This window comes from Neopsephotus bourkii, unplaced genomic scaffold, assembly GCF_033783945.1.
Source record: "Neopsephotus bourkii isolate Nb327-2 ecotype Australia unplaced genomic scaffold, CSIRO-AGI_Nbou_v1 NB_616, whole genome shotgun sequence".
Lineage (NCBI taxonomy): Eukaryota > Metazoa > Chordata > Aves > Psittaciformes > Psittacidae > Neopsephotus > Neopsephotus bourkii.
The window spans coordinates 2469794-2497379 of NW_026901116.1; the positions used below are offsets into that span (position 1 = coordinate 2469794).

Consider the following 27586-nt stretch of genomic DNA (forward strand, 5'->3'; position numbering starts at 1 on the left):
TGTAGTTTTATATTAGTCACTTCTACTTGACGTCAGAGAAATTAAGCACAGGCTGAAAACCTCATTCAGAAGCACTTTGACATCTGATTTCCTCTGTGGAGATGAGTTGCAGAACTGGGGCATTGCTTTTTTCTACAAGTTTTAATACTGCTTTTAATCTATTTAATATTAAGTGTGGTTAATATATAGATTGTGTCTTGCCCCCATCTCTTCTATTCACAGAAACTGAGATCAAAAAGCAGTGCTAAGCTGCAAGTAGTCTGAAAATGTATGAATTAAAAACCAGTGTAGTTTAGCTCTTCTGTTGAATAACTCTATTGATGTAAGTGGCTGGAGATAACTCACCCCATGCTTTGTTCCTATGGGTGATGGAAATAAAATGCAGCCTCTTTTCTCCAGCTCTGCCATGTGGAGTTGCTTTAAATGGGATTTTTCTTAAAGGTACCAAAAGGATTGACACCCCCTAATTCTGCTTGTCTGAAAGCTGAGCATCTCTCTTCTTATGGGGGTTTCACAGCAGCCCCACAGCCTGTTTAACCCATGTGCTGCAGAGACACCACGTTACCCTAATTCTGCTTGTCTGAAAGCTGAGCATCTCCCTTCCTATGGAGGTTTCACAGCAGCCCCACAGCCTGTTTAACCCATGTGCTGCAGAGACACCACGTTACGCTCAGGCTGTGACACCATCTCTGCTGCAGTTTTGTGTTTGCTTCTCACAGCAGCCATAAGCAGAATAAGCAACTCTTAGTGGGAGCCCTGTGGTTTTACCTAGTGCTGTAGCTGCACAACTCGCCTTCCAAACCAGCTCTGTGGGTTCTCTGACTGCTTCAGAAGGCAGAGGTTAAAGAGTGGTTGAGCAGTTCCCTGCCTGTGGAGCACCGGCTCTGTTTGCCCAGGGAAATAGGAGCTTGCACTTTGTCCATCAAACTGTTCTCACCCAGCTTGATAGGGTATCACTGAATGCATCTGAGTTACAGCCAGTGAATTGAAACAGCAGTCTGAAAGGGATGGGGAAGGGCTCAGAGGCTTTACCCCTTCCTGGTTTTCCTTTAAGAAAAACAATGTTTACAAGATAAAGACAGAAGAATCCCATTCATACTCATCTTAATCCTGAGAGCTCTTGCTCTGTTTTGTCCCTTGCTGAGAACAGCATCAGAATCACACCTAAAGTTAACTGATTTCAGTGACTGTGAATGTGTGCATGTTGCTCTATGAAAGTTAAGCCTGTCTCTAGAACATGAAGCATGAAGTGTGTTGTTCAATGGGACCTCACAATGTCATTACATTTTAGAGTGTGTGTGTGTGTGGGGAATGCATCCTAATTCCACCCTACCCTCTGGGCCCTTATTCACAGCAGGATCTATCTTGGAAAGCTTCCACTGAACTTGGTCATTGAGGGTGAATATCTTGAAGTGAAGGTTTAAATCCTGTTTTTCTTGGGTTTGTGGCTTTGCACTACCTCTCCCCCTCCAACCTCCCCATCCTTTAAAAGAAGATGTGATGAACCTTGGCAGGTCCCAGCTCTGAGAACTGAATTCCATGGACTGGTTCCAATTCCATGCGTTCAGTCCATGGTATTCAGTTCTCTAGCTTGGCTGCATCGAACTTCACAACTGCTAAGTCTGTGTGTGGCTTTTTGGGGGGGGGTGTCTGATTTTATTAACTAAGAAGCTTTATCTGTTTCAGCCTCTATTTTGTCAGTGGCCTCCAAGATTAGAACCAAATGCATTTATGTTAGAAGTATTGCATCTGACAGTGTAGATGCAGCTCTTGTGCAGTGTAGATGCAACTCTTGTATATATGAGTTCTAAGGAATGTAGTCCAGAATGTTTCCAAAGTGTTATGTTTTCCAAGCTCCTTACAAGCAGTGCATCCTTTTACTGCATCTAAACAGACAAGCGTTGAGAACTTCTGCAGATCAGAAAACAGGAACCAAGTAGCTCCAGATGAGTGCACGAGTTGTGATTCTCTGGAGCTACAGAGAAGCATAAAACCAGATGTGAGCAGTGGTGGCTGCATCCTGACCCAAGAGGCTGCCCTAAGAATCTCTGTCACCAACAAAATGAGTATTTGCAGTTCCTGCTCCTGCCTTTGCTCTCAGATCATCACACTGTCTGCAGAGGAGCGTGTTAGCAGTACACTTCCAACACTGACAACTTTAATAAGGTGTTCACTTGCTTAGGAAGATTACTATGGCATTAACACACATGACATTAGTAAAACAAGACTAAAGCACTTAATACTGCCAGTCCTGCCTGGATTTTACGTGTGCTTTGATATACCAGCAATCATTTTCAAAGGTACTTTGAAACATCTCTTAAACACAAAGGGATCTGGCTAATGCATACTGGAAATGAAGAGTTGAGAAGGTCAGGTAGCAGAGCTATGGCTGTTTCTTGTCCTAGTGCTCATCGTGTCCTCCTAATCATAGAATCACAGTGGTTTGGGTTGGAAAGGATCTCAGGTTCATCCAGTTCTAACCCCTGCCATGAGCAGGGGTGCATTCCACTATGTAAGGAAAGGTTCACGATGAACGCTAGCAAAAGTATTTGGGTCTTCACTGCACTACATTGGAGCATTCAGTCTTTCCACCAAGCAGACTGATTTAAGTAACTTAAATTAGTTTTTTCATCATAGAAAAGTGCTTATTAGGCGAAGTTAGTAGAGTGACAGGTTCTACTTTGTCTATTAGATGTATCTTTTGTTTGAAAGCAGAGGAAGTATGCCAACCCTTTCGTTCATCAGCTGCAGTTAACTCTTGTCTGTTCCCATAGAAAACAAAGGTCATCCAGCTGGAGGACTTGGCTTCACATTTAGGTTTAAGAACACAGGTGAGTACTAACTGTTGGGGTGCAAGTGAAACAATGGGCTTAAAAGGAGAGGAGAGAAAGTGGATTATTAAGGAGAACACTTATCTCAGTGTCTTGGCATTGCTGAAGATGCTTGGATTTTGGTGAAGATCAGCAAAAGCTGGTTTCCCCTCCCATCCTTTTTCTGTTCTCTAAACATCTTATAGCTTAACTCAGAAGAATACTTGTGTCATGGTTCATTTGAATTAGAGCACATTTGGTGCATATTTCTGAAGTGACCAGTGTTTTCTGTTCTGATCTCAGGATGCCCCATCACAGCAGTGGGTACTGCTGTAAGCCCAGGCTGCTGTGCCCCTGCCTCTCTTAAACCAGAACCTCATTTAAGCATCCAGTGAGTCAGTTAAGGGAGTTTATGTGGTTGAAATCTAAACCATAATCTGCTTCTGCAGTCACATAAATACAAGAAAGGGAGAGAGGCAGAACTGTGGAAACCAAGATACAAGTTTAAGGTGTAATGGATCTGCGTGCTTGGAGTAGCTAGAGAGTTAACCCACAATAAATGCAATGAGTTGTTGCTTTGGGTTGGTAAAAGAGATTTCCTCTTTGATGGAGGAGGGAAAAGTATAAAAAGCTCTGGAATATATTGAGTGTATTCAGATTTGCATTGGCACTATACAGCCATTCCCTGGGAGGATTGCTGTAACCACCTCCAGTTCCTGGAATCAGCCAGGTAACCTAGCAATAGAAGTCTCTTTTGGAGGTAGGGAAGTTATTTCAACACCCCAGAATATAGGAGCTTACTTCATCCTTCTAAAACTGAAGGGCTCATTGCATCTGTCTGTGTGGAAATACTCATGTATCCTTCAGTTAAGATTTTAATGCTGAAGAATGAAATCTAAGCCTACACCTGCAATTCGTCTGAATGTGTGAAATGTTTTTTGCCTCCCTCTTGATCTGGTTGTTATTCCTTTTTCTTTTCTGAACAGGACGCAATTAACAGAATCCAGGACCTGATGGCAGATGGCACTCTAACAGGTGACAGCCAAAACGCAAAGGGGACTCTGTGATAGCTGGTGAATAGGTGGTGCAGAGAACTCCTTTGCTATGGTAGAGAGAGACTTCCAGGGTAATGTCTGTTTAAAACTGTAAAGGATCCTAGCAGAACTTGAAGGGAGCCTACAAGAAACCTGGAGGAGGGTCTTTGGACAAGGGCCTGTAGGGCCAGGCCAAAGGGAATGGCTTGAACCTGCCCGAGGGGAGACTGAGCTGAGCTCTTAGGCAGAAGCTCTTCCCTGTGAGGGTGCTGAGGCGCTGGCACAGGGTGCCCAGAGAAGCTGTGGCTGCCCCATCCCTGGCAGTGTTCAAGGCCAGGTTGGACACAGGGGCTTGGAGCAAGCTGCTCCAGTGGAAGGGGTCCCTGCCTGTGGCAAGGGTTGGAGCTGAAGGAGCTTTAAGCTCCCTTCCAACACAAACCAGCCTGGGATTCTATGATTTTTATTATCCCTGCTTAACTCCTGTTTAAAGCACAATGGGATGCGATTGCTCCTAGGATACATTATACAGAGGCGGAGGGCGAATGTTCCCAACAGCGCAGGAATCAGCTGAAGGCTTCTGTGTGTTGCCTGAGCCCTGCTGAAGGCCTGCAGGAGTTGCAGAGCCAGCTAAAAATGATCTCTTCTGAAACCTGAATTTGGAGAAATCCCTTGGATGTTTTGGGGGTGGTTTGCAAACCTGTTTCATAGGTGCTGTGGGTAAAGCCAAGACTAGGGTAGGGCACGCTGTGGGAGAGCAAACAACCCAGAGCTCTCCAGGATGCTGTAGTAAGTGAAGTGCTTGCTCCTAGCCATGTGCCTACACAATCAAAGTTGGAATGTAAGCAGAGACTGAGCCTGTGGGCAGCTCCCTGTCTGCACAAGTCTGGTTTACTGCTGGACAGTCCTTTTCTTTCCAAGGATGAAGTCAAGAAAGGTGCCAACACAAACATCTATTGACCTGATACTGTGGTTTATGGCTGGGAGTGAGCTGTCTTAGTGAGTGCATGTGGATACCCATTCAAATGACCTGAAAGTGCTCTGAATCAAAGCATAAAGGGTGTATACTGTCCTGTCTGTGTCTGGGGCCTCAAAGACATGCAGCAAGGCTTTCTGGCTTGTGTGTGATCCATTAAGAACAGAGAGTTCTGTTCTCATTCTTATTGGTGCAACTGAAATATGTGAATTAAGCTTCATTTCCTCTCAGAGGGCAGGTTGAAATGGCTGAGATGGACCCCAAAGGGTCTCTGAAGCACCTCCTGGACCCTCCTGCTCTCTGCCTTTCTCCAGCAGCCCCCTGGGGACCCAGAACATCAGCGCCAAAACTACATACCTGAAGTAACTGCTGTGGTACTCCCAAATAGCTGTATACAATGAAAAGAATGTGTTACTTTGAACACACTCTTACCAAGGCACTTGCCTATTGTCATAGCCCTTCTCAAAGACCCAGCAGTAGACAGGAGATAAAAGCCTGGCTGCTGGCACGTTGTTCTGCCTGCCCTAGATATGGTATGCAGCCTCAGCAGTTTGAATGGCCCTTCCAAAAGAAGTGACTGATGTCAGTGGGGAAGTGAGAGGAGCTGAAGTGCTGACTTCAAGGTCCTTTCTTTTCCCCCTGTAGGTGTGATTGATGACAGAGGAAAGTTCATCTACATCACTCCAGAGGAGATGGCTGCCGTGGCTCAGTACATCAAACAGCGAGGACGAGTCTCCATCGCAGAGCTGGCCCAAGCAAGCAATTCCCTCATCAACCTCCAGCCCGACAGCAGAGCCACTGCTTCAACCATGGCATGAAATCTGGTGTGAGAAAGATACAGCAAGTGTTTACCCTTGTAATGAGTTAGCCATGTAATTAAAACCAAGCAGGAACCCCACTAGTCCAGTCATGGTGCTTTTGAAGTGTCAGCTGCAGGAGTTGATGGGAAGTTTTGCTTTTCATTCTGCTACAGATGCTATAAAATAGGACAGTCATTTATACAACAGAGGTAGCCAAGAGCTAGGGCTAAAACACTCTGTACCTCAGGAATATCAGTAAATTACTCACAGTTATCTTGGCAGCCTCATGTGCCTATACCCAAACTTCTTATTGTTTCCCCATTCTGATGTCTGCATCAGTTATATTTGATTCTGATGGCATTCAGAATCCCCCACACTTGCTCTGCACTCAGAGCTGCATAACTTTGTGGCAGTGACACATACAACCCAGAGTAATAGGTGTGTAGGGGGGAGGCTTGATTTTTGTCTTCTGTGTCAACACTGGAAGGATAGAGTAAAAAGAAGATACTGTGAGTGTCTTTGTTCTTACTGAAATACATACTGAAGCTGTATAAATACGTTTTTGCTTGATTTATGTAGTATGAAAGGTTTGCTCACAGCCAAGCTGCATTATTTCTCTGTAGCCAAGAGACAGAAACACCTCCAGGGAAAAGCTTAACTCACCTCATTGCTTGTCCAGGCCACTTCTGATACCAGCCAGCCTCTGATGATTCATCCTTTGAAGTAAGTGGGTCTGAGGGCCTCAGCCACCCCCTCCCCATGGAGTTTGTGTTCTGGATGTTTGGGTGTTTCTAAATAGAACTCGGGCCCTATGAGTCATGTAATGAACAAGTTAATGATGATTAATGTATTAATTGTAGGGGTCAATATAACTCCTGCACAAGAATATGAATTTTTAATAGGCTAATTGAAGCCCTGTTAATTCCCCTTCCTGAAGTCAACAGAATCTACATGGTTATACAGTAATTGGGGAGGGCACAAGGGGCTGCTTTTGTCTTTGCCAGATACAGGGATAACACGAGGAGGCTGAAAGCTGCATCATCATTGCGATGAGATAGCAATAGAACAATGGAAAGAAGAGCATTTCCTTTGTAATGTCTGCACTGCTGCTGCATGGGGTGCTCTGCAGGAGTGCAGGATTACAGTGCAGCACCGCATGTTGGGGTGAGGGCTCGGTACGCTGTTGCTGTGCTGCACAATGAGAGCCAGCAGAGATGACTTGAGATTTGAGGCTTGCCAAGTCTCCTTGTTATTCAGAAATGGATTTTAACCTGATATTTTTGTTCTGTTTTAAAACTGTTCTTGTAAGAAAATAAACAACATGGGAAGAGTTGCAGAGATTTCTGTTAGAGGTGGTGCTTTCAATGGCTTCAAGGATTTTATGAGACGGAGCCAGTAGCAGTGTTACAGCCTGCAGTGTGGCAGTCAAAGAGCAGAGGTTTTACATTAAATCCACAGCAATCACTCCAAAGTACACTCGGTTTCTATGCACGTAACAACACCACATTCACTGTAGTGGAAGCTTCCTTCTGCCCTGCTAGTACAGCCTATGGCAAGGGGTTGGAACTGGATAATCTTAAGGTCCTTTACATCCCAAACCATGCTGTGATTGTGATTCCTCATACTTCTGCTAGTGAGTGTTACCTGTTTATATCTTACAACTGAGAACCAAACTCAGTGATCAGCCAAGCTCTACACACGCTCTTCATTAAGGATGCAAATCCCTCATCAAAATTATCTTTGGGCAAGGACATCTACTCCTGCTCCCCCTCTTTGTTAGAATTAGGATGGGTTTGGTGTTTTAATTCCTGATGCTTTGTCCAATCTACTTTTATCTTTTTAAAGAAGCTGGAACGTCCCCCCCATTGCTTGGGGGGATCCCTGTTTTCTGTTAAACTTTGCCCATGTGTCATGCAGCATTTAGCACCGTGTTCTTCCTCTGAACAAGCACAGGAGCTCCCGGATTGTAGGTGGAATGAGTAATAAGGATAATGAACTCATTTGAGTGAGCTTGGCCTAATTTTGCCGAGGGCAAAAGCCAGAAAAAGTGAGATTGAAAACCTTGTTTTGCTTTGACACAAGGTGAGATCTCATCAAGGGAAACTCTGGCTTCTTTTTCAGTGGAAGAGTTAGTCTATGGGAAGCATTTTCAGGTTAAAAATGTGAAAGCAACAACCCTCGCAACCTTTCAGTGTGTTTATTTGTGATATGAGCTGTTTTCTGTCACCATCTTCTTCGCCCTTCAAAATCATAGAATCCCAGCCTGGTTTGGGTTGAAGGGAGCTTAAATCCCATCCAGCTTCATCCCCTGCCACGGGCAGGAACCCCTTCCACTGGAGCAGCTTGCTCCAAGCCCCTGTGTCCAACCTGGCCTTGAACACTGCCAGGGATGGGGCAGCCACAGCTTCTCTGGGCACCCTGTGCCAGCGCCTCAGCACCCTCACAGGGAAGAGCTGTTTCCTAACAAGGTTTCTTGTTCTGGGGCAGGCTGATTTGGTGGTGGGTTGGAGGAACAGCTCCAGGTTTACTTGTTGACCAGTAACCCAATTCATTTCCCTTCCGAGTCAAAGATCTGCACTTACCTAAAACCATACAGCCCCTCATGTATCTTATGTCCTTCTGAGAGCACCTGCACAGCTGTTTGATGTTCTCAGAAGTGCTGAGCTTGCACATAACATCAAGCAAGGCAAACAAGCTTTGGTGACTGTATCCCAAATGGGTAAAGGACTGGCATGGCCTGCCCCATCAATAGGGGAGGTGACAAAGAAAACCAGCCCTTAAGAGGAGCTCCAGGGAAGAACCAGTTTTGGAGACATCATTATTTGGAGGTCATTTAGGCTGTACTCAGGGCTGCTTTGTTGAGGATCTGCCCAGAGTTCCCTTTCTTCTTTCTTTCAGCCCATTTTAGGGGCCTGAAGTTTGGTTAACCTAAAAGCAGGATCAAAATGGTTACAGAGAAGATTATGCTGTGTGCTCAGAATCATAAAGGTTGGAAAGGACCTTAAGATTATCTATCGGATGTGAACTGTAGGATGGACAAGCATCTCCTCCTAGAACAACTCCTGGTCAGGTGGATCCAGGCTCACTGCAATGACAGAGTTTGGGTTTGTCTCAGAGGAAAGCCTCTGCCAGCATCAAATTAAGGTCATGGGATGGAGCAGAACAATGGCCTCGTTTCAGCCTGGCAAGGGACTGAGGAATGAGGAGCGCGGGTACCGCAGTCACGTTTGCACTGCTCGGTGCAGGACACGGTGCCCTGGTTGTGCTGGTACCTTTGGACAGCATCCCCCACCTGAAAAGCTGGAGAGCATTGTGTTACTTAGGTTCTTTCTCCCTTCTCCTAGGAAGATGCTCCTCTGGACTGGTGTGTGTGAGCTTCTCATGTGTTGCATGAGGTCTTTGGGAAGGCAAGGGGAAGTAGTGGGAATCGTGGAGGGAAGGCTCCAAGTAAGGAAAAGGGCTGTGATGGGGCAGACACTTTAGAAGGGATTGCAGGAGGTGCTGCTGAAGCTGAGCAGGCAGCACAAATAGTGCAAGCATTTCCCATCTGCTCCAGTGCAAAGTTAACCCCAGGGTGGGATGTGGACATCCCAAGGGGGCGTAGCAGCTCGTGAGAACACCTTTCCCTGGGTGATGACAGCCCAGCACAGTCAGGTTACCCACACTCAAAATCATGTCATACTGCAATGATTTTGGCCATTAGAAGCTGTGGCTGCCCCATCCCTGGCAGTGCTCAAGGCCAGGTTGGACACAGGAGCTTGGAGCAAGCTGCTCTAGTGGAAGGGGTCCCTGCCTGTGGCAGGGGTTGGAGCTGGAGGAGCTTTAAGATCCCTTCCAACCCAAACCAGTCTATGATTAGTACAAGCAGTCTTGTTTCAGCTCTGATCACTTTGTCCCCATAATGATCAACTATAGGACTCAAGGCTGCATCTCCCATCAGCTGCCCCGCAGTTGGGCTGCTGCCATCAAAGATCCTGGTCCATAACTCCCCTCACCTTCACTACAAGGGAGCCACCCACAACCTGAGGTGTCCACCTGGATGGAAGCAGCCACTCTGGGGTCTCTGCTCAATGTGGGCTTCCTGCTTCCAAGCAAACTCCAGCCTGCAGCAGAGCCACAGCTCTTGGTCGTAACACTGAGCAACGACCAGCTGCAGCTCTTAACACATCCCACGTTCATTGTCTTGTGCTTCCTCCCTGCACACAGCGAAACCTCACACCCATCTCTTCCATCTGCCTGATTTACACACCACCCTGTACTACTGAGAGTACTTCTTTGCTGCTACTTCCATTAGTGCATTAAGGACCAGGAGTAACTGGTTGAGGGCTTCCTCCTGCAAGAGCCATCACCCCCAAGCCATTCTCCATCCTTGAGCTGACCTCACCAGCCCCTCAGCATCCTCCCAGAGAGCCCTATCAGCAGAAAAAGTGCTTAAATCTCCCTAGGGTGAAGCTAACCAAGGACAAACCTAAGGACAAAATACCACATGAGCAGGTTTGGATGTGTGGAAGGTGTCCCTGCCCATGGCAGGGGGTTGGAACTTGATGATCTTAAGGTCCTTTCCAACTCAAACCATCCTGTGATACCATGGGGTCATGGTTGTTCGAATAGTTCATGGTTGGTTTGGCAATCTGATGTTGGGGTGATGCTCTGCAAACTTCTGGCCATGAGAGGTAGCAACAGATGAGTGCTGCTGTTATCCAAACGGCGTGGTACCCACGTCCCTATAGCATCTCCCCAGCTCCTCCTGAGCCACCCCACGCCATCCAGGCCTCCTCCAGGAGATGGCAGCAGCACATCTCGCATCCCCCCCGTGCAGCATTTCTATGGCAACCGCAGTGAAGCATCCCCCAGAGCTGGGGGGGAGACCACAAGGTTAGGAAAAGCCGTTCCTTCCCCACCCAGGCAGCCCATGTCCCAGCTTCCCAGGGCTGGAGAAAGGTGGGAAGAGGCACTTGGAGCTTTGCTCCTTGCCCTGTGCTGCAATGAGAGAATTGAGGTGAAAACCAGTGGAATCAGCCAAGGTTACTGAGCTTGCTTTTGGTGCTTCTCCCTCTGGAGACATTCCAAACCTGCCTGGATGCATTCCTGTATAACCTGCTTTGGGTGCCCCTGCTGTGGCAGGGGGTTGGACTGGATGATCTCGAGAGTTCCCTTCCAACCCTAATGATGCTGGGGTTCTTTTAGCAGGAGGGAGAAGCTATTGCAACACTTGCACAGCTCCTGCATGTACCGAGGAGGGGGAAATGGCAGCATTGACAGCAGAGTGTTTGCAGCAGCATCAAGTGAGCCTGATGCCACTGGCAGGGAAATACTTGTGAGCTTAGATCCCTTCCTGCTGCTCCCCCTCGCCTCCCTGCATCCCAGGGCACTACCACCCAAACTAAGCTGCTTAGCACATGTGCTGTAATCCATCCCCAGGCCTGTGGCAGGAGCAGCACTGGGAGCTCATTAGCAGGCACTAATACGCGTGTTAACAGCATCCAGCTCCTGCAGCAGGAACATCATTACAGTTGCTGTTGTATGTATGCAATTAGGCACCACGGAGCGCTGAGTGGCCGCTAGGGACTTGTGCCTCCATCTGTGGCTGATGCCATTCACGTGAGGGGTGGATTACAGGCGGGTCATGAAGCAGAGATCATGGACCCAGCTCAGCCCTGCTCTGGAGAGCTGGAAGGAAGGGGTTTGTTTTGGCATGAACACGCTTTGAAGTCAGGGAATAGCTCAAAGAGATCTTGGAGGAGGTGTTTGGAGAGAGGTTTGTACTAAGGTTTCGAGGCTGCATTGCTAACGCTTTACATTTGGATGCTCAGTGGACACCTCACACTAAACCATGGCACCCAAGGCTCTGTCCAGCCTGGCCTTGAACACTGCCAGGGATGGAGCATTCACAACCTCCCTGGGCAACCCATTCCAGTGCCTCACCACCCTCACAGGGAAGAACTTCTGCCTTATATCCAATCTAAACTTCCCCTGTCTAAGTTTGAACCCATAAACTTGCTCTCCACGTTGTTTGTGGACTCATAAACTGAACCCTGGAGCTGATTCAACCTGCTCCTTCCAACAGAGAGCAGGAGGGATGCTGGGGACAAAGCCTTGGGTGCCATGGTTTAGTGTGAGGTATCCCTGCCCATGGCAGGGGGTTGGAACTGGATGATCTTAAGGTCCTTTCCAACCCAAACTATTCTATGGTTCTATGATTCTATGGTCCTGCCCCAGCGCTGCTCTCTAATTGCTAGATCTTTCCCTTTGGGCCTGTAGCCCCAGCAAGAGGTGCTGACCATGCTGGTGTCACCCTGCTAGGACCTGACACAGCACAACCAGACCTTTCCCTTGTGTTGTTCTGGCTGATGAAGTGGTGTGTGGACTGACACAGCAGATACGGCTCCATAGGAAAACAAGCATCCCTGGGATCCATAGGTATCTGCCAGATGGCTCCTCCTCATGTATACTTTCAGGTTTCTTCTCCATAAGGATTACACCCACTTTCCCTTTGGAAGTTGCCTGTTTGAGCGTTGGGCAGATGCCACCTGATGTCAGCTTGTAATGTTAACAGCTCTGATGGGCTGCAGCTTTCATCAGCTCAGCAGTCATAGAATCATAGAATAGTTAGGGTTGGAAAGGACCTTAAGATCGTCAAGTTCCAACCCCCCTGCCATAGGCAGGGACACCTCGCTCTAAACCATGGCACCCAAGGCCTCGTCCAACCTGGCCTTGAACACTGCCAGGGATGAAGCATTCACAACCTCCCTGGGCAACCCATTCCAGTGCCTCACCACCCTCACAGGAAAGAATTTCCTCCTTATATCCAATCTAAACTTCCCCTGTTTCAGTTTTAACCCATTACCCCTTGTCCTATCACTACAGTCCCTAATGAAGAGTCCCTCCCCAGCATCCCTATAGGACCCCTTCAGATACTGGAAGCTGCTCTGAGGTCTCCACGCAGCCTTCTCTTCTCCAGGCTGAACAGCCCCAACTTTCTCAGCCTGTCTCCATACAGGAGGTTCTCCAGCCCCTGATCATCCTCGTGGCCTCCTCTGGACTTGTTCCAACAGTTCCATGTCCTTTTGATGTTGAGGACACCAGAACTGCACACAATGCTCCAAGTGAGGTCTCACGAGAGCAGAACAAAGGGGCGGGATCACCTCCTTAAACCTGCTGGTCACACTCCAGACCTGCTGGTCTGTGATGGGCAGGCTACATCCCAAAGGGATGGAGAGCCAGGAGCTGGGTGGCATGGCACGGAGGTAGGGCAGGGACTTCAGAAGGTGCCCAGCTCCATAGGACGTGGACAAGGTGAGCACAGAAGGCCCATGGATGACAGCTCTGCTCAACCATCAGGCAGGTTGGTGGTGATGAGGCAGGGCCAAGGTCAGTGCTGAAAGGTCCACGGCCAGGCATGGGCATGGCTATGGCTAAGCTGGAGACCAGCGCTCATCCTAAGAAGCTTGGGCATGGAGTGGGATGAGCTGGAATGGGAGGGTGCCTCTCAAACACAGCCCACGGGATCCACTGACCCACTGGAAACCATTGCTCATCCTCCACCTTGGTGAAAGGAAAAGCTAAGAACTGAAGCCAGTTCCCACACCTCTGACTCCAGGATCACATCTCAAAGACCTCACACAACAGCAGGCGCTTGGCACAGGTCAGGGCTTGCTTGGTCATTCCCAGAGCTGCTGCCATGTCCTTGTTCTCCTCTCCTTGCCTGATTTCCCTGCTGTAATCACTTGCCTCAGTGGCAGAAGGGATTCACACGGAGTTAGCAGGAGGCTATTCACATACAGTGCTCCTAAAGAGCTGCCACTCACAGCACACCAAGATATTCTGGGTACATATAAATAGACTAAAGCTCGAATACAAAACAAACTGCTTCTGCAGGCAGCAGAAAGCACCAGTGATGGCTGCAAATGCCTTGGTATCCCTTGCTCAAAGGTTCCTTGTACCAGGAAATGTCGTCATCTGTCCAAAGCAGCCTCAGAAAATGACTTCGTGGATGGACTTCGTTTCTAAGCTATGAGGAGCTGCACCAGTGATGTCCAGTTCAGCTGCTTCCAAGGAGCAAGGTCCTGTTCTTAAACCCACCCAAGAGATAACCCCAGCCTTTCAGACTGAAGAGAGCTTTAAACATTGGGAGTGTGTCTGAAGTGTTCCCTTTGCCTGTTGGGTCTTCTCTTTGGGTTAAAGAGCCGAAAAGGAGAAATCCCAACACAGAAACACACACCTCATGGTCTCATGTAGCTCTGTAATGAGAAGCTGGTGGGGCATTCCACATAGAATGATAGAATCATAGAATAGTCAGGGTTGGAAAGGACCTTAAGATCATCACGTTCCAACCCCCTGCCATGGGCAGGGACACCTCACACTAAACCACCTCACCCAAGGCCTTGTCCAACATAGCAAGGTTTCATCCATAGCAAGGACCAAAGGCTTCCTCCCTTGTAGACCATAGGAACTAGAGTTCACCCCCAACGTCCCCTTCTCAAACCTCCCTTCTAAGCCCAGACCCCACTCTAGTGCAGTCAGTGTTCTTGGACATGGCAGAAACATGCACCGTGAGAAGAACTTCTCCCTTATCTCCAACCTGAACTTCCCCTGTGTCAGTTTTAACCCATTACCCCTTGTCCTATCACTACAGTCCCTAATGAAGAGTCCCTCCCCAGCATCCCTATAGGCCCCCTTCAGATACTGGAAGCTGCTCTGAGGTCTCCATGCAGCTTCTCTCTCCTCCAGGCTGGACAGCCCCAATGCTCTCAGCCTCACTCTTCCTCTCCCCCATCCCAGGGGAGTGTCTGGGTCTGTCACAGCTTGGAAACCACCCTGGCCCAGATTCAGGCACCCTGTTAGGACCCACAGGCCCAGGGGGAGCTGGAGGCTCCTGGAGGCTGTTTGGATCATGGAGCTGGAGGCAGCACTGGTGGCTGTGGGGTCCCACCAGGTCCCAGGAGGTAACGGGGTCTTCCCAGTGTGAAGGACACCATGAGCACATCCCCTCTGTGCCCACCCAGCCCTGCTGGCTGCTCTCACACCACATCCTTAGGCTTGAAGGAGACAGGAGCTCACTTGCTGAGATGACCCAAACAGATCGAGCTGTGTAAGTCAATCCCAGCTCCCCTTTGGTGTTTGCCTGAGGAGACTTTGGATGCTCCCCAGAATGTGGATGCATGGCAAAGCATCAACTCCATCCTCTGGTCCTCTGCCCAGGGAGGCATCTCCACCTGCATCCCCTCCATTGGTGACACCTGAACTGGTTGTCATAGAAACCACGGAGCTGCCTGTCTCCTCCTGTGCTGCCTGCCCGGGTGTGATGCTCTGCTCCCTCTGGCACCGGCTGCTTGTTGTCCGAGGCACCACTGTGATTTCCCCATGCATGTGGGAATGAAGCAGCCCGGATCCATTCCCAGATCCATCCCACACGGCTGGGACTTGGGAATGCTGCTGTAATGAATGGGAAGCAAGGGTTCATTTGGGTTATGGTGAACCCCCACAAGCATTTCACCAGCCACAGGTTCCCGTCTCTGCCGTACCAAGACAGGCTTGTTCCCATCTGCGCATTTGGAAGCTGGTGGAGATATGAATGAGCAGAGCCAGCTTCAGCCTCTGCCAAACACTGCAGGGAAGCCCTTCATTCAAGAGGAAAAGGAAAAGAAACCCCCCCTTTTGCTGCCCTTTACCCCCCACATCAAACCGTTTTTAGTAAAGCTTTTGACCACGTTTCTCCTCAGGGTGGGCTGATGCCGCTGGACAAAACCCCAAAGCTTCACATTTCTTGTAGGACAACAGTTTTGCTTTTCATTCTAAACCGTTTTCCCTGGGAGCCCTTGTTCTGCAACGATGATGATGTAAAGGTGAGGCCAAGGAGCCTGTTGGAAGACAGCGATCGCCCATCCCTCAGAGCATCAGCTTTTGCCCAGACTGAACCCCTCAGGTCCCTCAGCCCTTCCCCATCACACTTGTGCTCCAGGCCCTGCACCAGCCCCATTGCCCTTCTCTGGCCCTGCTCCAGCACCTCAGTGTATTGAGGGGCCCAGAACTGAACACAGGATTCGAGGTGCAAATGGGACCTTCCTCTGCCTCCATCCCTGCTCCTCCATGGCCGCTGCCCATGGAGTGTTTCCTGCTAGCACAGATGCTCATCCCCCAGCATGTTGTGCCTTAAGAGGACTCATGACACAGTGAATCAGCCTCATGGCAGGACGATGACTCCATCCGAGGCCGGGTGTCAGCAGATGGGTGCCAGCTCCACACACGTGCAGCCAAGTTGCTCTTAGCAGTAATAGAATCACGGAGCAGTTAGGGTTGGAAAGGACCTTCAGCATCCTTAACCCATCCTCAACAGGCTCTGGGAAGGGTGAAACCAGCCACAGCAGCTCCTGCTCCTCAACCTGGACCCTCTTCCCATCCAAGAGCTGGTTGCTGATACCTCTGAAGTCCTTCCATCGGAGGCTGAGCCTATGTTCCACCAAGCAGGACACAATTCCCACTCCCGATCCATCCTCCATCCAGGAAACAAAAGGCAGGAGCCATTTGAGTCATCCTCACCAGGCACTGAGCCCAAGAACATGCACAGGAGCATCCAGAAGGTCATGGAGACCTCCACGTGCAAATGGGATCCGGTCACGAAGCAGGGGATGAGGAATGAGACCAGATTCCATGGGACACTCCAAAGCAAGGGGGCTTGGAAGGGAAACAGATCTGGATGTGTAAAAGAGGGGTGGAAATGCAGAGGAGGCAGAGATTCACCATGTGCATGAGCTGAAGCTGATACTTAACCAACAGTGCATCGACAGAGGGGTTTTGATAGTATCAAAAGGTGGTGGGAGGTGTCCTCTGCTCCATGGAGACCATTGGCAGTAATGGGGCATCCTAGGAAGCTTTAGGACACAAACCTTCCTGTTTAGCTGCAGGAATGGAAACCTTTCTTCAGGGCCTTGTCCCAAAGAGGCTCTTTTTGGCTCTGCTTTAATCACAAGCTGCATCTCCAAGTGGAAAGCAAACACCTCCTCCCAGGGACTTGCTTCTCTTCTCCCTGCAGAGCGAGCTCCATCACTTCCCATCAAAGCTGGTTGTGCGGGTTCCTTGCAGTGCCCTATTCCAGAGCAGGGGAAACTGAGGCACGGAGCAAAGCACATCAGGATCTGACAGATGCTCACAGTGACCTTCCCAGGACAACCTGTGCTGTGCCGGGATGGCCCCAAGGGGAAATGAAGGTAACCTCTTCCATCTAAACCACTACAATTGACCTTATATCAACCAGGCTCTCTATTGACCATGCACGGTCAAATCTCTGCTCTCCACTTCCTATAAGAGGTGCTGGCTGCTTCACTCCCTGATGCCAGCCCTCCTGAAGCCATGGAATCACGGAGTTCCCTTTTAGGAAGGAAGATCTGTGGGCCAGAGGGAAAGAACAACAAATCTCAGCTCTTATTTAGCACCTCTCCCTATAACTCATCACTCTGAACGAGAAACAGCCCAGGGCTGGACCCACCAGAGGTGCTCTCTGGTCCGGCTGTGCTGGGTTTCCATGCACATCTCCCCACCTCTCTCCAACCCCACTTCTGTCTATGGGTGTCAATGGGATCCAGATGCAGTCAGGATGCTTGTTGCTGCTCTGCCAAAGCAAACAGAGATGTGATGCAAGGGCTGTGGCTGACGGTTGCACAAACTTTCCAGCCGGAGCCATGGTGTCCATAAGGCATGGAACAAAAGCAGTCAGCACAGAGGGCAGGCTCTGGCTTGGACAGCCTGCAGCACACGTTGTGCTGGCTCCCTTCAGTGAACTTAGCCAACATCCCATCAAGGATCTGCTATGGGGATGCTTGGGTTGATGGGCTGCTCCATCCAGGCTCCAGCCTTGGAGGACTTGGTGGCTTGGGGGTGCATTGCTAAGGAGGGATGGTGCTGGCCCAAGCCCTGCAGCCAGGCTCTGGGATGAGCTGGGGTCAGGTCTCTCCCACAGCTGCCTCCCTGCTCCTCCTCCAGGCCCATGGATAACGCTCTTGGCTGGGAGCAGCAGGGCATGGTCACACAAGGGGGCAACTGTCTTCAGTGGGGGAAATCCTATGGGAACGCCCAAAACAGGGCTCAAACCTCAGTCCAGTGGCTGTATATGTGACCCATGCGCCCTCTGTGTCCTACAATACACAAGTGGGCAAATTGGGGCGGACCTGTTCATCCTCATAGAGACCAGCCTGCAAAACCCAATGGCCCAAACTTGCAGATACAGACATGTGGCAGCACAGGCTGAGTGAAGATGGGTGTGCAGGAGACACTGGGAAGCCCTTCACAAGGTAACAGCTCTTTTCTAATGTAGAGCACCCCAACATCCTCCTCTTGCTCATGCTATTTTGATAAAGAATACCATACACTGCCCATGGCAGGGGTTGGAGCTGGATGCTCTTAAGGTCCTTTCCAACCCAAACCATCCTATGAGTCTGTGCTGTGTCCTCTAAAACCTCTGTTGCCTTCTGTATGACCGAACACACTCAAGAGATGCACACATGCATCCCCTACCAAGCCTTCTGTTGAAATCCCCACCTGCTCAAAGCCCATTTTATCACTCATTGTTTGCTCTTGCTAAGCCAGATCAGGAGTTACGGGGTTTTGGTGAAACCTCTTCACTCTGCAGGGTGGGTGTGCAACCCTGCCACAAAGACTATCCTCGTCTTTGCTGTTGATGCTTTTTTGGACTTGATCATAGAATCATAGAATAGTTCGGGTTGGAAAGGACCTTAAGATCATCCAGTTCCAACCCCCCTGCCATGGGCAGGGACACCTCACACTAAACCATGGCACCCAAGGCTCTGTCCAACCTGGCCTTGAACACTGCCAGGGATGGAGCATTCACAACCTCCCTGGGCAACCCATTCCAGTGCCTCACCACCCTCACAGTAAAGAACTTCCTCCTTATATCCAATCTAAACTTCCCCTGTTTCAGTTTTAACCCATTACCCCTTGTCCTGACACTACAGTCCCTAATGAAGAGTCCCTCCCCAGCATCCCTATAGGCCCCCTTCAGATCAAGGTATTTTCCAGTCTGGTTATTCCTATGATTCCATAATTCTATGATTCTGTGTCTTTACTGGAAAATACATGAATTTCCATGTGCCCTGGAGCAAAAGCAGTATCCCGGCTTTGCAGGTATTCCAGAAGGGCCCAACCTATTTGCTTCCGGGATAATATTCATGGGAGAACCATATAGAAGAGGCCCTCAGTGCCATGGGTTAGTGGTGGCCATGGCAGTGCTGGGGAATGGTTGGACTGGATGAGCCCAAAAGGCTTTTCCAACCTGGCTGAGTCCATGATCCTAAGAACATTGCACATCCAGGCAATTCCCATTAAGTGCCCCACACTCCTCTTCATGGACCTGGGGGAATGGATGGATGGGGAAGCCTCTGCGCACCTTCACAGTGGTTCAAGTGGATCCCCACATCTGTGCCCATGTCCAGCGTCTCCCTGTTTGACCAGGGATGGGGTGAACCAAGGCGAGCTCCAGGATCCCAGACCGAGGGGATGAGTCCTTAGAGGAAGTTTTAGGGTGATCTTTGTGAGGCCTGGACCGTGCCAAGGAAGCACAGGACCACTCACATGCACTTGCAGTCTGCTTTACCCCTGACCCAGGCACAGCCAGGAGCTGGGGACACAGCAGTGGGCTGAGACAGGGCACTTCTAACGCCATCAGCCCATCAGTGTCTGACCCTTCTGCCCCGGACACCAGTGTCACAGCAGTGGCTGCAAGGGCTCAGCTTGGAGGCAGCTTTTCCCTTTGTGATGCTAAACTCCTAGGAAGGAATAACCACATTATACCCACACCATTGCATGGAGCATTCCATAGGGATTTACCCCCTTTGTGAGGGCCACTGCATCACTCAGGCTGGCAAAACACCCCTCTGGGCTTTGGATAGAGGGATGGGAGGACTGCTCTGGCCACCTTTGGTTGCCTGTCTTGAGTGCTGCTGCATCTTCTCACCTGGTTCCCACCAGCCATAGCATGATGGTGCTCTCTTTTCCATCTCCTTCACCTCTTGATGCTATGTGCTTTAGGTGCTGCATCCCATCCTGATCCCTCTGCCCTATACCCTGAGCAATGGGTGGTCCTTCCCCCCCCATAGGGATGGTGATCCCTGCACCAAGTAGGAAACAGATGCTTCCCAGGGCTTACGCAATGATGCCATGAATCAGCAGCACATCTGGGCTCCCCAGGAGCCTGCACAGTCACATTTCCCCCTCCATCCTATGTGGATGAGCTCTTAAGCCCTGGAGGGCAGCGGGCCAACTTGGCTGGGAAGCATCGGGGAGAGGAATCTGGCTTGGCTTGGCTTGGCTTGCAGGGGGAATACTAAATGCTGCCATTAAAAGCTATGCTGTGTCCCTTGCCCCGTGTCTGCTTGATCCAGGGGTGAGGAATGAGGTTTGTTACCTGCACACCGTGCTCAGGTTCCCCCCACACTGACCTTGGGTATGAAGCAGAGACGTGGAGCATCCTCTCCTTCTCCTCCTCCTGGCTCCAGGCAAGGTTTTCCCAAGCATGAAGGAGCTGGGAGAGTGGGGATGGAGATGGGGAGGTGGGGATGGAGAAGGAAAGGCTGAAGGTGGAGAAGGGGTGGATAGGGATCGAGATGGGGAGCTGGGGATGGAGGCAGGGAGCCTGGAGATGGAGATGGGGAGGATGGAGATGGAGAAAGGCAGGCTGGGGGTGATACAGGTTGGCTGTGGGTGTGAGAATGGAGAAGGGGCAGTGGGGAATGATAGAGGGAAGTTGGGGTTAGAGATGGGGGGCTGGAAATGGAGAAATGGAGGCTGGGTGGGGAGAAGGGAGAGCCTTTGCTTGCATCTGAGCCATGAGGAGGTGGCACCAGGCTGAACAGGCCCCTTTCCCCCCGGTTATTGGGTACATCCCCCCAGCCCATCACCCAGATCTGCACCCCATACAAACCCCTGTCCCAGGAGCACTCCTGCCCTCCAGCCCCACACAGCCCCAGCCATGGGGTGATTCTTCACCAGCAAGAGGCTCTTTATTAGCCCTCTTGCACCAGGTCCCATTTACCACTTCCCCATCACCCCAGAGCTCCAGGACCGCCCCAACAGCCTCACCCCAGGCTGAAGGGACGGACATAGGGAGCATGGGAGCAGCTCCTGGGGTGATGCTGGCTCAGCCCCGGTGCTGTGGGAGCGGGAGCTGCCGTCTCCCTGCTCTGCACAGTCAAGTGTCACTGCACATCACCATCACCCTGCACCGAGAGCGGATCGGCCACAAGCAGACAGGACCGGAGGCAGGAGAAGGATGCGGGAAGAGCATCCCTTCCCCCATCACCCTGTCCTTCCCTTAGCGCTGTCCCTGGCCCCAAATCCAGACCTTCCCCAGGATGCAGAAGGAAAAGCAGGCAGGGGAGGGGGGAGGAAGGCGTTTTCCAGCTAAAACAAAGCCTTGGGGGGCTCCTTGGTTAGCAATTCCCCTCCTGTATGGCGTTTCCCCCTTGTTTCCCCTCCAAAAGCAGGAGAGATCTGCAGATCAAGAGGAGGGTGAAGGGTTGTGTGGATCCGAAGCTGTCACAGCACAGCCAGCCCCTCCTGCAGGAAAAACTGCTTTTCCGTGGAAAAATGGGAAAGAAGCAGGCTGGGGAGCTGTGTCCTCAAACCAAGAGCTGGGGCCTTCAGGCTGTGCATCCCGGAGCTGCATACCTGGTCCTTTCCTATGCCAAGAGGCATCACTGAGCCCAGACTGGGCCCTTGGACCTCCTCCCAGTAGGATCTGGCCTCTATAAAGTGTTGCATATGGGCTACCACGTACATCCTTCACCTTCAGTCATGTCCTGGTGCCACTGCGTCCATGGGTGATGGAGGGAAGGGGACACCAACAGGACACCTCCATGCTCCCAATTGATCTCCTTATTAATAATGGCTGATCCAACATGGCCCAGCCACCACCGTCCTCCTCTCCCTCAAGCCATGGGAAGGGAAGGAGGAAAGGAAGGAGGCAGGATGTCTCCATCCAGCCTGGATCATGGCCTCGCCTGATTTTTCCATGCACAGCAGCCGATGCCATTTCCAGGTTATTCTATCTGGAAGCATTGCACTCCTAATGCAGCAGCAGGCACGAAGGGAGCAGCCCTTATACACAGAACAAGGAGTTTAGTGTTCGTCTCGTTGACCATCAAATCACAGTGAAAGCAAGTCATTTTTGTTAGCCTCATTGCAATGAGGATAACACATAGTGCCCAAGCTACCCAATCACTGCTAATTCCCATTAATAATTCAATTTCAATTGTTATCTGTATCAAATATATGTAATATATAATTGACCATCTCTAACTCTGTGCTCCCTCAGAGCCATCACAGCAAATCAAAGCTGGAGATGCTGAGGGTGGGTTTGATGCCCTGCTTGGTGCTGGGGAGCCACTGGTGCTGTTTTCACCCCCCATAAGCAGGCTGCTGCAGGCACTTGTGTCTCACCAGCCAGCGGATGAGGCTCTGGAATGATCCCTTCCATATTCCAGGCCTTTATTGACTGGTGGAGCGTTTGCAGGGTGAAGCCACCCCATTGCAAAAGGCTTTGCTAAAGCCTGATGGGCTCTGTGTGGCCGCTGGGCAGATGAGCTTTAAGGTCCCTTCCAACACAACCCAGGCTGGGGTTCTATGATTAAGAGCATCATCTCTGCAAGTCCTGCATCCTCCTGCATCTGCAATGGTCCATCCCAGCCTCCATGCTCTAAACAGATGAAGATGCTCTTGTAGCCCACTAGACCTCCAGCTTCCTCCTGGTCCCCAACAAGGATGCAGGCAACAAACCATTACTATTCATTGTGTTCCTACAGGATTTTTTCCAGCGGAACCCCTGTCTGAGCCAAGCAGGAATGCTAAGCAACAAAACTCTGGGTTTCTTTCTTTTCCAGCTCCCTTTTACTATTATTAGTTGTATTCCTTTAGTTACTACCACCAAATCTGTTGCACAGTGGGGTAAATGCTCACCCATCTTATAGTGAACAGAGCTCAGGCACAATGCGTGCTTTCACATGTCCCTGCAAAGAAGAGCTTTAGGCTACTCAGTTGGAGGATGGCCAGAGCAGGGATAGCTGGGGAGGAAAAGCAGGAAGGTTTCCTGTCAGAGCTGGGTTGGAGGAGGATAAATCACTGCACAAAGTGTGAGGCGATGGCAAGGAGCGGGGTTCCTGGGCTTGTCACTTGGAAGCATATGGCTGCTGCTGAGCTCTCAGGCTTATTTAGGATTTAGTGACTATTTGATCTTGTTTAACCCAGATGTTCAGCTCATCACATAATGAGATCCCACCAGAGGAACTGTATTGTGATGCCTCCCAGATAGCCAAGCCCCCCAAAACACAATGAGGAGAAGGAGCAGCTTCATCAAGGCTGAGCATCCCAAGAGGGTGATGGTGAGCTGGGGGACCTCACGGCTTTCCACTGGGATCAGACCCAGGTCCTTTGGCATCCTAGCCAAGATGCCAGGAATTGTAAATCTGAAATATTATCTTTAGGATTTTTAATTCTAAAATCTGTTTGTTTGGTTTTTTTATCTTAAAACACAGAAATCCTGAAGGATTCCCCAGAACTTGGATGTGTTCTTTCCAGTCTCCTTTTCCCTGTCCCAAGGGCTTCCTGTCCAGACAGAGGCACCATTCCCCTTATTCCAGTGCAGGGATTGACCCCTCCACCCTTCCCCTGCATCACTCCATTGCAGGCATCAAACAGAAAAGCAACTGTGAATTATAGAGCAATGGGAACGAGGGTGGGAAGCCCCAGCATTGCATCCTACAGCAGTGATGCAACATGTACCCATGGCTGCATTCAATGGATACTGCAGGATGTCCCATCCTCAGGTTCATGTTGGGATCATTGGGCCACGCTTGGAATGCTGGAATGGACAGAATGGGATTTGTTGGAGATCACATCACCTGAATTTTGGCCTATATGCACATCTCAGCTCCCACTATAGCCTAGGGTGATGGAGGGGGGTCTAGGGCTGCCTGTTCCTATTGCCATTGGAGAAGTGCTAAGTGCTTCCCAGGAGAAATGATGGCTCTTTTGGAGCACTGAATTCCTCTCTCTTCCAAGCTGGCTCGTGCTGTGGGCTCCCCAGAAGCTGGCAATTGCACATCCCATCCTATCAGAGCTGCTCCAAACCCCGCTGTCAGCACTGCAGGGTTTAGGCTGAGATCTGAGAGTTAATCAAGATTAAAGGAAGGCTTTTCCCAAGCTCAGCACTGACTCTGGCCAGGCCTGAGCCTGGAGCAATGAGCCAAGAGAGGAGGTGAAGCTGATCCAGGGTGGTGGCCTGGGGCAGGAGCTGTGTGCATCCGGACACTGCATGATGGGAGGATGGAGGTGATGACCGTGTCCTACCCTAAATGCCTACTGCTTCCTGCTGTGCTGCCTCATCTCCTGCTTCATCTCCAAACCCCCTTGGGAGGACAAATTGTACAGAGCCATCCAAAGGTCTCCATTAGAAATGCCAGCCCTCCATTAGCTGCAAGAAAGCACATCTGGCATCTCTCCACATCGGTCACTGCATCTTCCATAGGGCATCTTTAACACGGAAGCACGCAGGAAAGGAGGTGACTGCAGAGGACTTGGTGTGGAGAAGCAGCAAAGGGTGGTAGCATCTACCTACCCCTCCGAAGGGTCCATGCCAGGCAGCCTTTTGCTGCTTGACAGCAGTTTGGGTCCTTCAGGACAGCCCATACTGAGAGAGGATGGGGCTGGTGTCCCTGGGGAGATGCTCAAGGACTGACCATTGCTTTGGAGATGCAGGAGCTGCACCTCATGGTACCCAAGTACTTCTACCAGAGGCAGGCTGGCCATGAGCACGTATCAGTTTTAATTGTGCTGCCTTCCTCATCAAGGGGTTTAATGGCTTCATTGCATTCAAGATCACTGAGGTGGGTTTTCTCCTGCATTGAGGAGACACCCCAGGGTTCAGCATCTTTCCTGCTGTGGTGAGGTTGGAATTGCAGCCCTGGACACAGCCAAGGCAAAGCTAACGCAGTGCCCTTGTCCTGCCTGGCTGTGATCCCTGTTTCCTCCATAGTTTTCCTACCCAAAGCTCCTTCCCCCCTCCTGCTCCCTGCACAGTCATTGAGCTCTCCATGAATCTTAGAATGAAAATGCGTATCTTGACATTTAATTGCAGAGATGAGAGCGGTACACGAGGGATGCAGAGCACAGAGAGAGCCGTCAGCAGGGTGCCCTTGATGGAGCCTGGGTGAGTTGGATGAGAAACCCATTCCCATTAAGATGCTGATGCATGAAAGCCCCATTGGCCTCATTGCTCTTTGCACTTGGTCTCCCCCTGCTCCATCCCAGCTGGTGCCCCCAGTGCAAATCACAGCTCATCCTTGCAGAGAGGCAGAAGGATGGGGAATCAATCAGTGTTAGCCAAATGGGACCCTATGAGCAAGGCAGGCAGTGCAAGGCAGCAGGGAGGGCAGGGGGGCTGCAGGGTGATGTTGAGCAGTGGGTTTTAGTGGTGTTGCTGCACATGGGGTGCAAAGGGTGAACACAGGAATGCCCAGACAGCGCCAGCCCTGCCTGCTCCATGCTTTTTGCACCAGGACGTGTGTTTTTGCAGGTCAAACACTGCAAATGAGGGTTTCTTCCCTTTTTGTCACCTTCTGCAGGTAAACTCCAGGTAGGGAAAGTATCTTCACTCTCATGGAATCCCAGACTTGTTTGGGTTGGAAGGGGCCTTAAAGCTCCTCCAGTTCCAACCCTCCAGGCCCTTGTCCCAAGCCCCTCTCCAGCTTTCCTGCAGCCCCTTTAGGCACTGGAGCTGCTCTAAGGTCTCCCCTTCAGGAGCCTTCTCTTCTCCAGGCTGCCCCAGCCCAGCTCTCTCAGCCTGGCTCCAGAGCAGAGCTGCTCCAGAGCCCTCATCACTGCTGTTTCCCATTGGATGCTCCCCAGGAACAACAGAGGACCACAACCGACAGAGCTGCCCCTGATTTGGCCAAGGTCAGGCAAGGTACCGCTGGAGGTGGGATCCTGCCGCATCAGGCCCTCCCCAGGCTTCAGATGAGAGATGCTGCAAGGCTTTTAATAGTGGACTCCTTCCCCAGCCACCCCCAGCCATGGCACGTGCAGCTCATCAGCTAAAAGGCTGATGTGGGCAGGCAGCCCACGGCTGTTTCTCTAAATAAACCTTCCCCTCCCTGGCTGACTTTCCATCTCTCTGCAACGGGATGCATTCATTCCTTGGGTTCATAGCGGGGCCTGGGTGTCCTCTGGAGCCTTCTCAGCACTCGCCCTGCTCCGTTGGAAGGAACCTGGAACTCCTCGTTCCCTTTGGATCTCTCTTGCTCTTGGCACGCTTGGTTTATGCCTTGTCCCCCCTGCAATGGCAATGCAGGACACAGTGTGCCCTGTGCTATGCTGCAGAGTTTGGCAGCAGAGAGAACTCGTCGAGTAGGCAAACACATTGCCATAATCATAATTATAGAATAGTTTGGGCTGGAAGGGACCTTCAAATGTCATCTAGTCCAACCCCTAGCCCCACTGCCCCTTGTAAAGTGGAAAATGCCCCCAGACCATGAGTTACAAGCTCTCAAAGCCTCTTTTGCTGGTGGCCAGGTCCCCCTAGACCCCTTACAACCTAAACCATTGCTCCTGTGGAAAGGGTAGGTCTGAGCAGGAGGGTGATGCTGGTGGGACCTCACTTGAAAGAGCCTTTCAGCACGGCCACCTCCATGCCAGCAGCATTAAGGCAAATCACTGCTTGACCCCCAGCTGGAGAATGGGATCTATTGTGCTTGACTTGACCAGATCATCATTATGGGGGAGCATCTATTCCAGCTGGGTGAAAACAAGTACAAAGGGGGAGGAAGAGAGGAAGAAAGAGGCAGGGTACTCACCCATCTCCTCATGTGCCCTCCACCATGGGCAGTCCACAAAGAGCATGTGGGATTCATATGTGCTCTATGGAGGGGATTGCCTCTGCCCCTCGTGCCCTGGCCCTGATCAGCCCCACAATGGGCTGGGTGGGAGGCTGATCCCTTGCTCTTGCTCTATGTCTGTCTGCCCCATCCCATAGTTTACAACCTCAGCATCGCCTGTACTGCTGGTCCCCACAGCATCTCTTACAGCCTCTTGACCCTTCTCAACCCTATGTCCTGGCAGAAGCTCTGGATGGGTCCCTGGTGCTCTGCAGGAACCAAGTTTTGCTCTTTCACCCCGGAACCATCTGGGGACAATTTTTCCTTAAGAAAGCACAATCTCCCCTCAGCCTCCCTGGCAAGCATTTATTGCAGTTCTTTTTGCCAAAATAATGCACTTTCATGAATTCAAAGGCCAGATTCAGCACAAGAAATGACTAGCTTCAGTGGAGGAACAGGAGAAGCATCTTTACCTTCTTAACCATCTGCCCATGGCATCTTGGCGTTAGCAAGAGCAGGCATGTGAACAGCACAGGGCTGAGCATCAGTAGCAATGCTCCATTCCAACGTGGCTGGTGATGCTCTTGCAGGAAGGGTTGGATTAAGGAATGAGATAGCTCAGCCCAGCAGAACCATTTAGTGAGCCCATCACTAAACCAAACCTGTCCCACTCATGTTCCAGAGGAGAGGGACAGAGAAATAGCAACAGCAGCTTTCCCAAGAGGCCTTTGTTTGGGATCTGGGGCACGGCTGGGATGGCAGGAGTTACCTATTGGTCGTTTCTGTTTTAGCCTGCTGTGATCAATAGGTGTGACCCATCGCACAATCCAATCCCCTATCAGCAATCATAACAGGAGAGCAAATATCTTCCTCTATGTGGTTATGGTGCCACACACTGAGCTGTCCTTCAAGGAGGGGAAGAAAATCACTTCTCTCACACTGCAGAGAAGACCTGGCACCTTCCTCCTTCTATTCCTATGGGTTTCCAATAGGCCAGCTCTAGGTGCTTCAGTGCTCCATAAGAAAGACTTCCAGACCTTATCACCTGCTAAAGCTAATCCTAAGGACAAATAACAAATGAACTCAGCAAGCC

The 27586-nt window shown here is 50.6% G+C and overlaps 1 protein-coding gene across 2 annotated transcripts in view; it reads left to right on the plus strand.

Moving 5' to 3' along the window:
* DDRGK1 (DDRGK domain containing 1) overlaps positions 1–5715 on the plus strand; it is a 41591-nt gene extending 35876 nt beyond the window's left edge. The window contains exons 7-9 of one of the 2 annotated variants that reach the window (XM_061351912.1): positions 2775–2831; positions 3797–3845; positions 5463–5715. In XM_061351912.1, the coding sequence (XP_061207896.1) occupies positions 2775–2831; positions 3797–3845; positions 5463–5635 (279 nt within the window). In that variant the 3' untranslated portion in view covers positions 5636–5715. Of the gene's footprint in view, positions 1–2774; positions 2832–3796; positions 3884–5462 lie in introns of both variants that reach the window. The other variant, XM_061351913.1, reaches the window with a different exon arrangement.
* The last annotated feature ends 21871 nt before the right edge of the window (positions 5716–27586 follow it).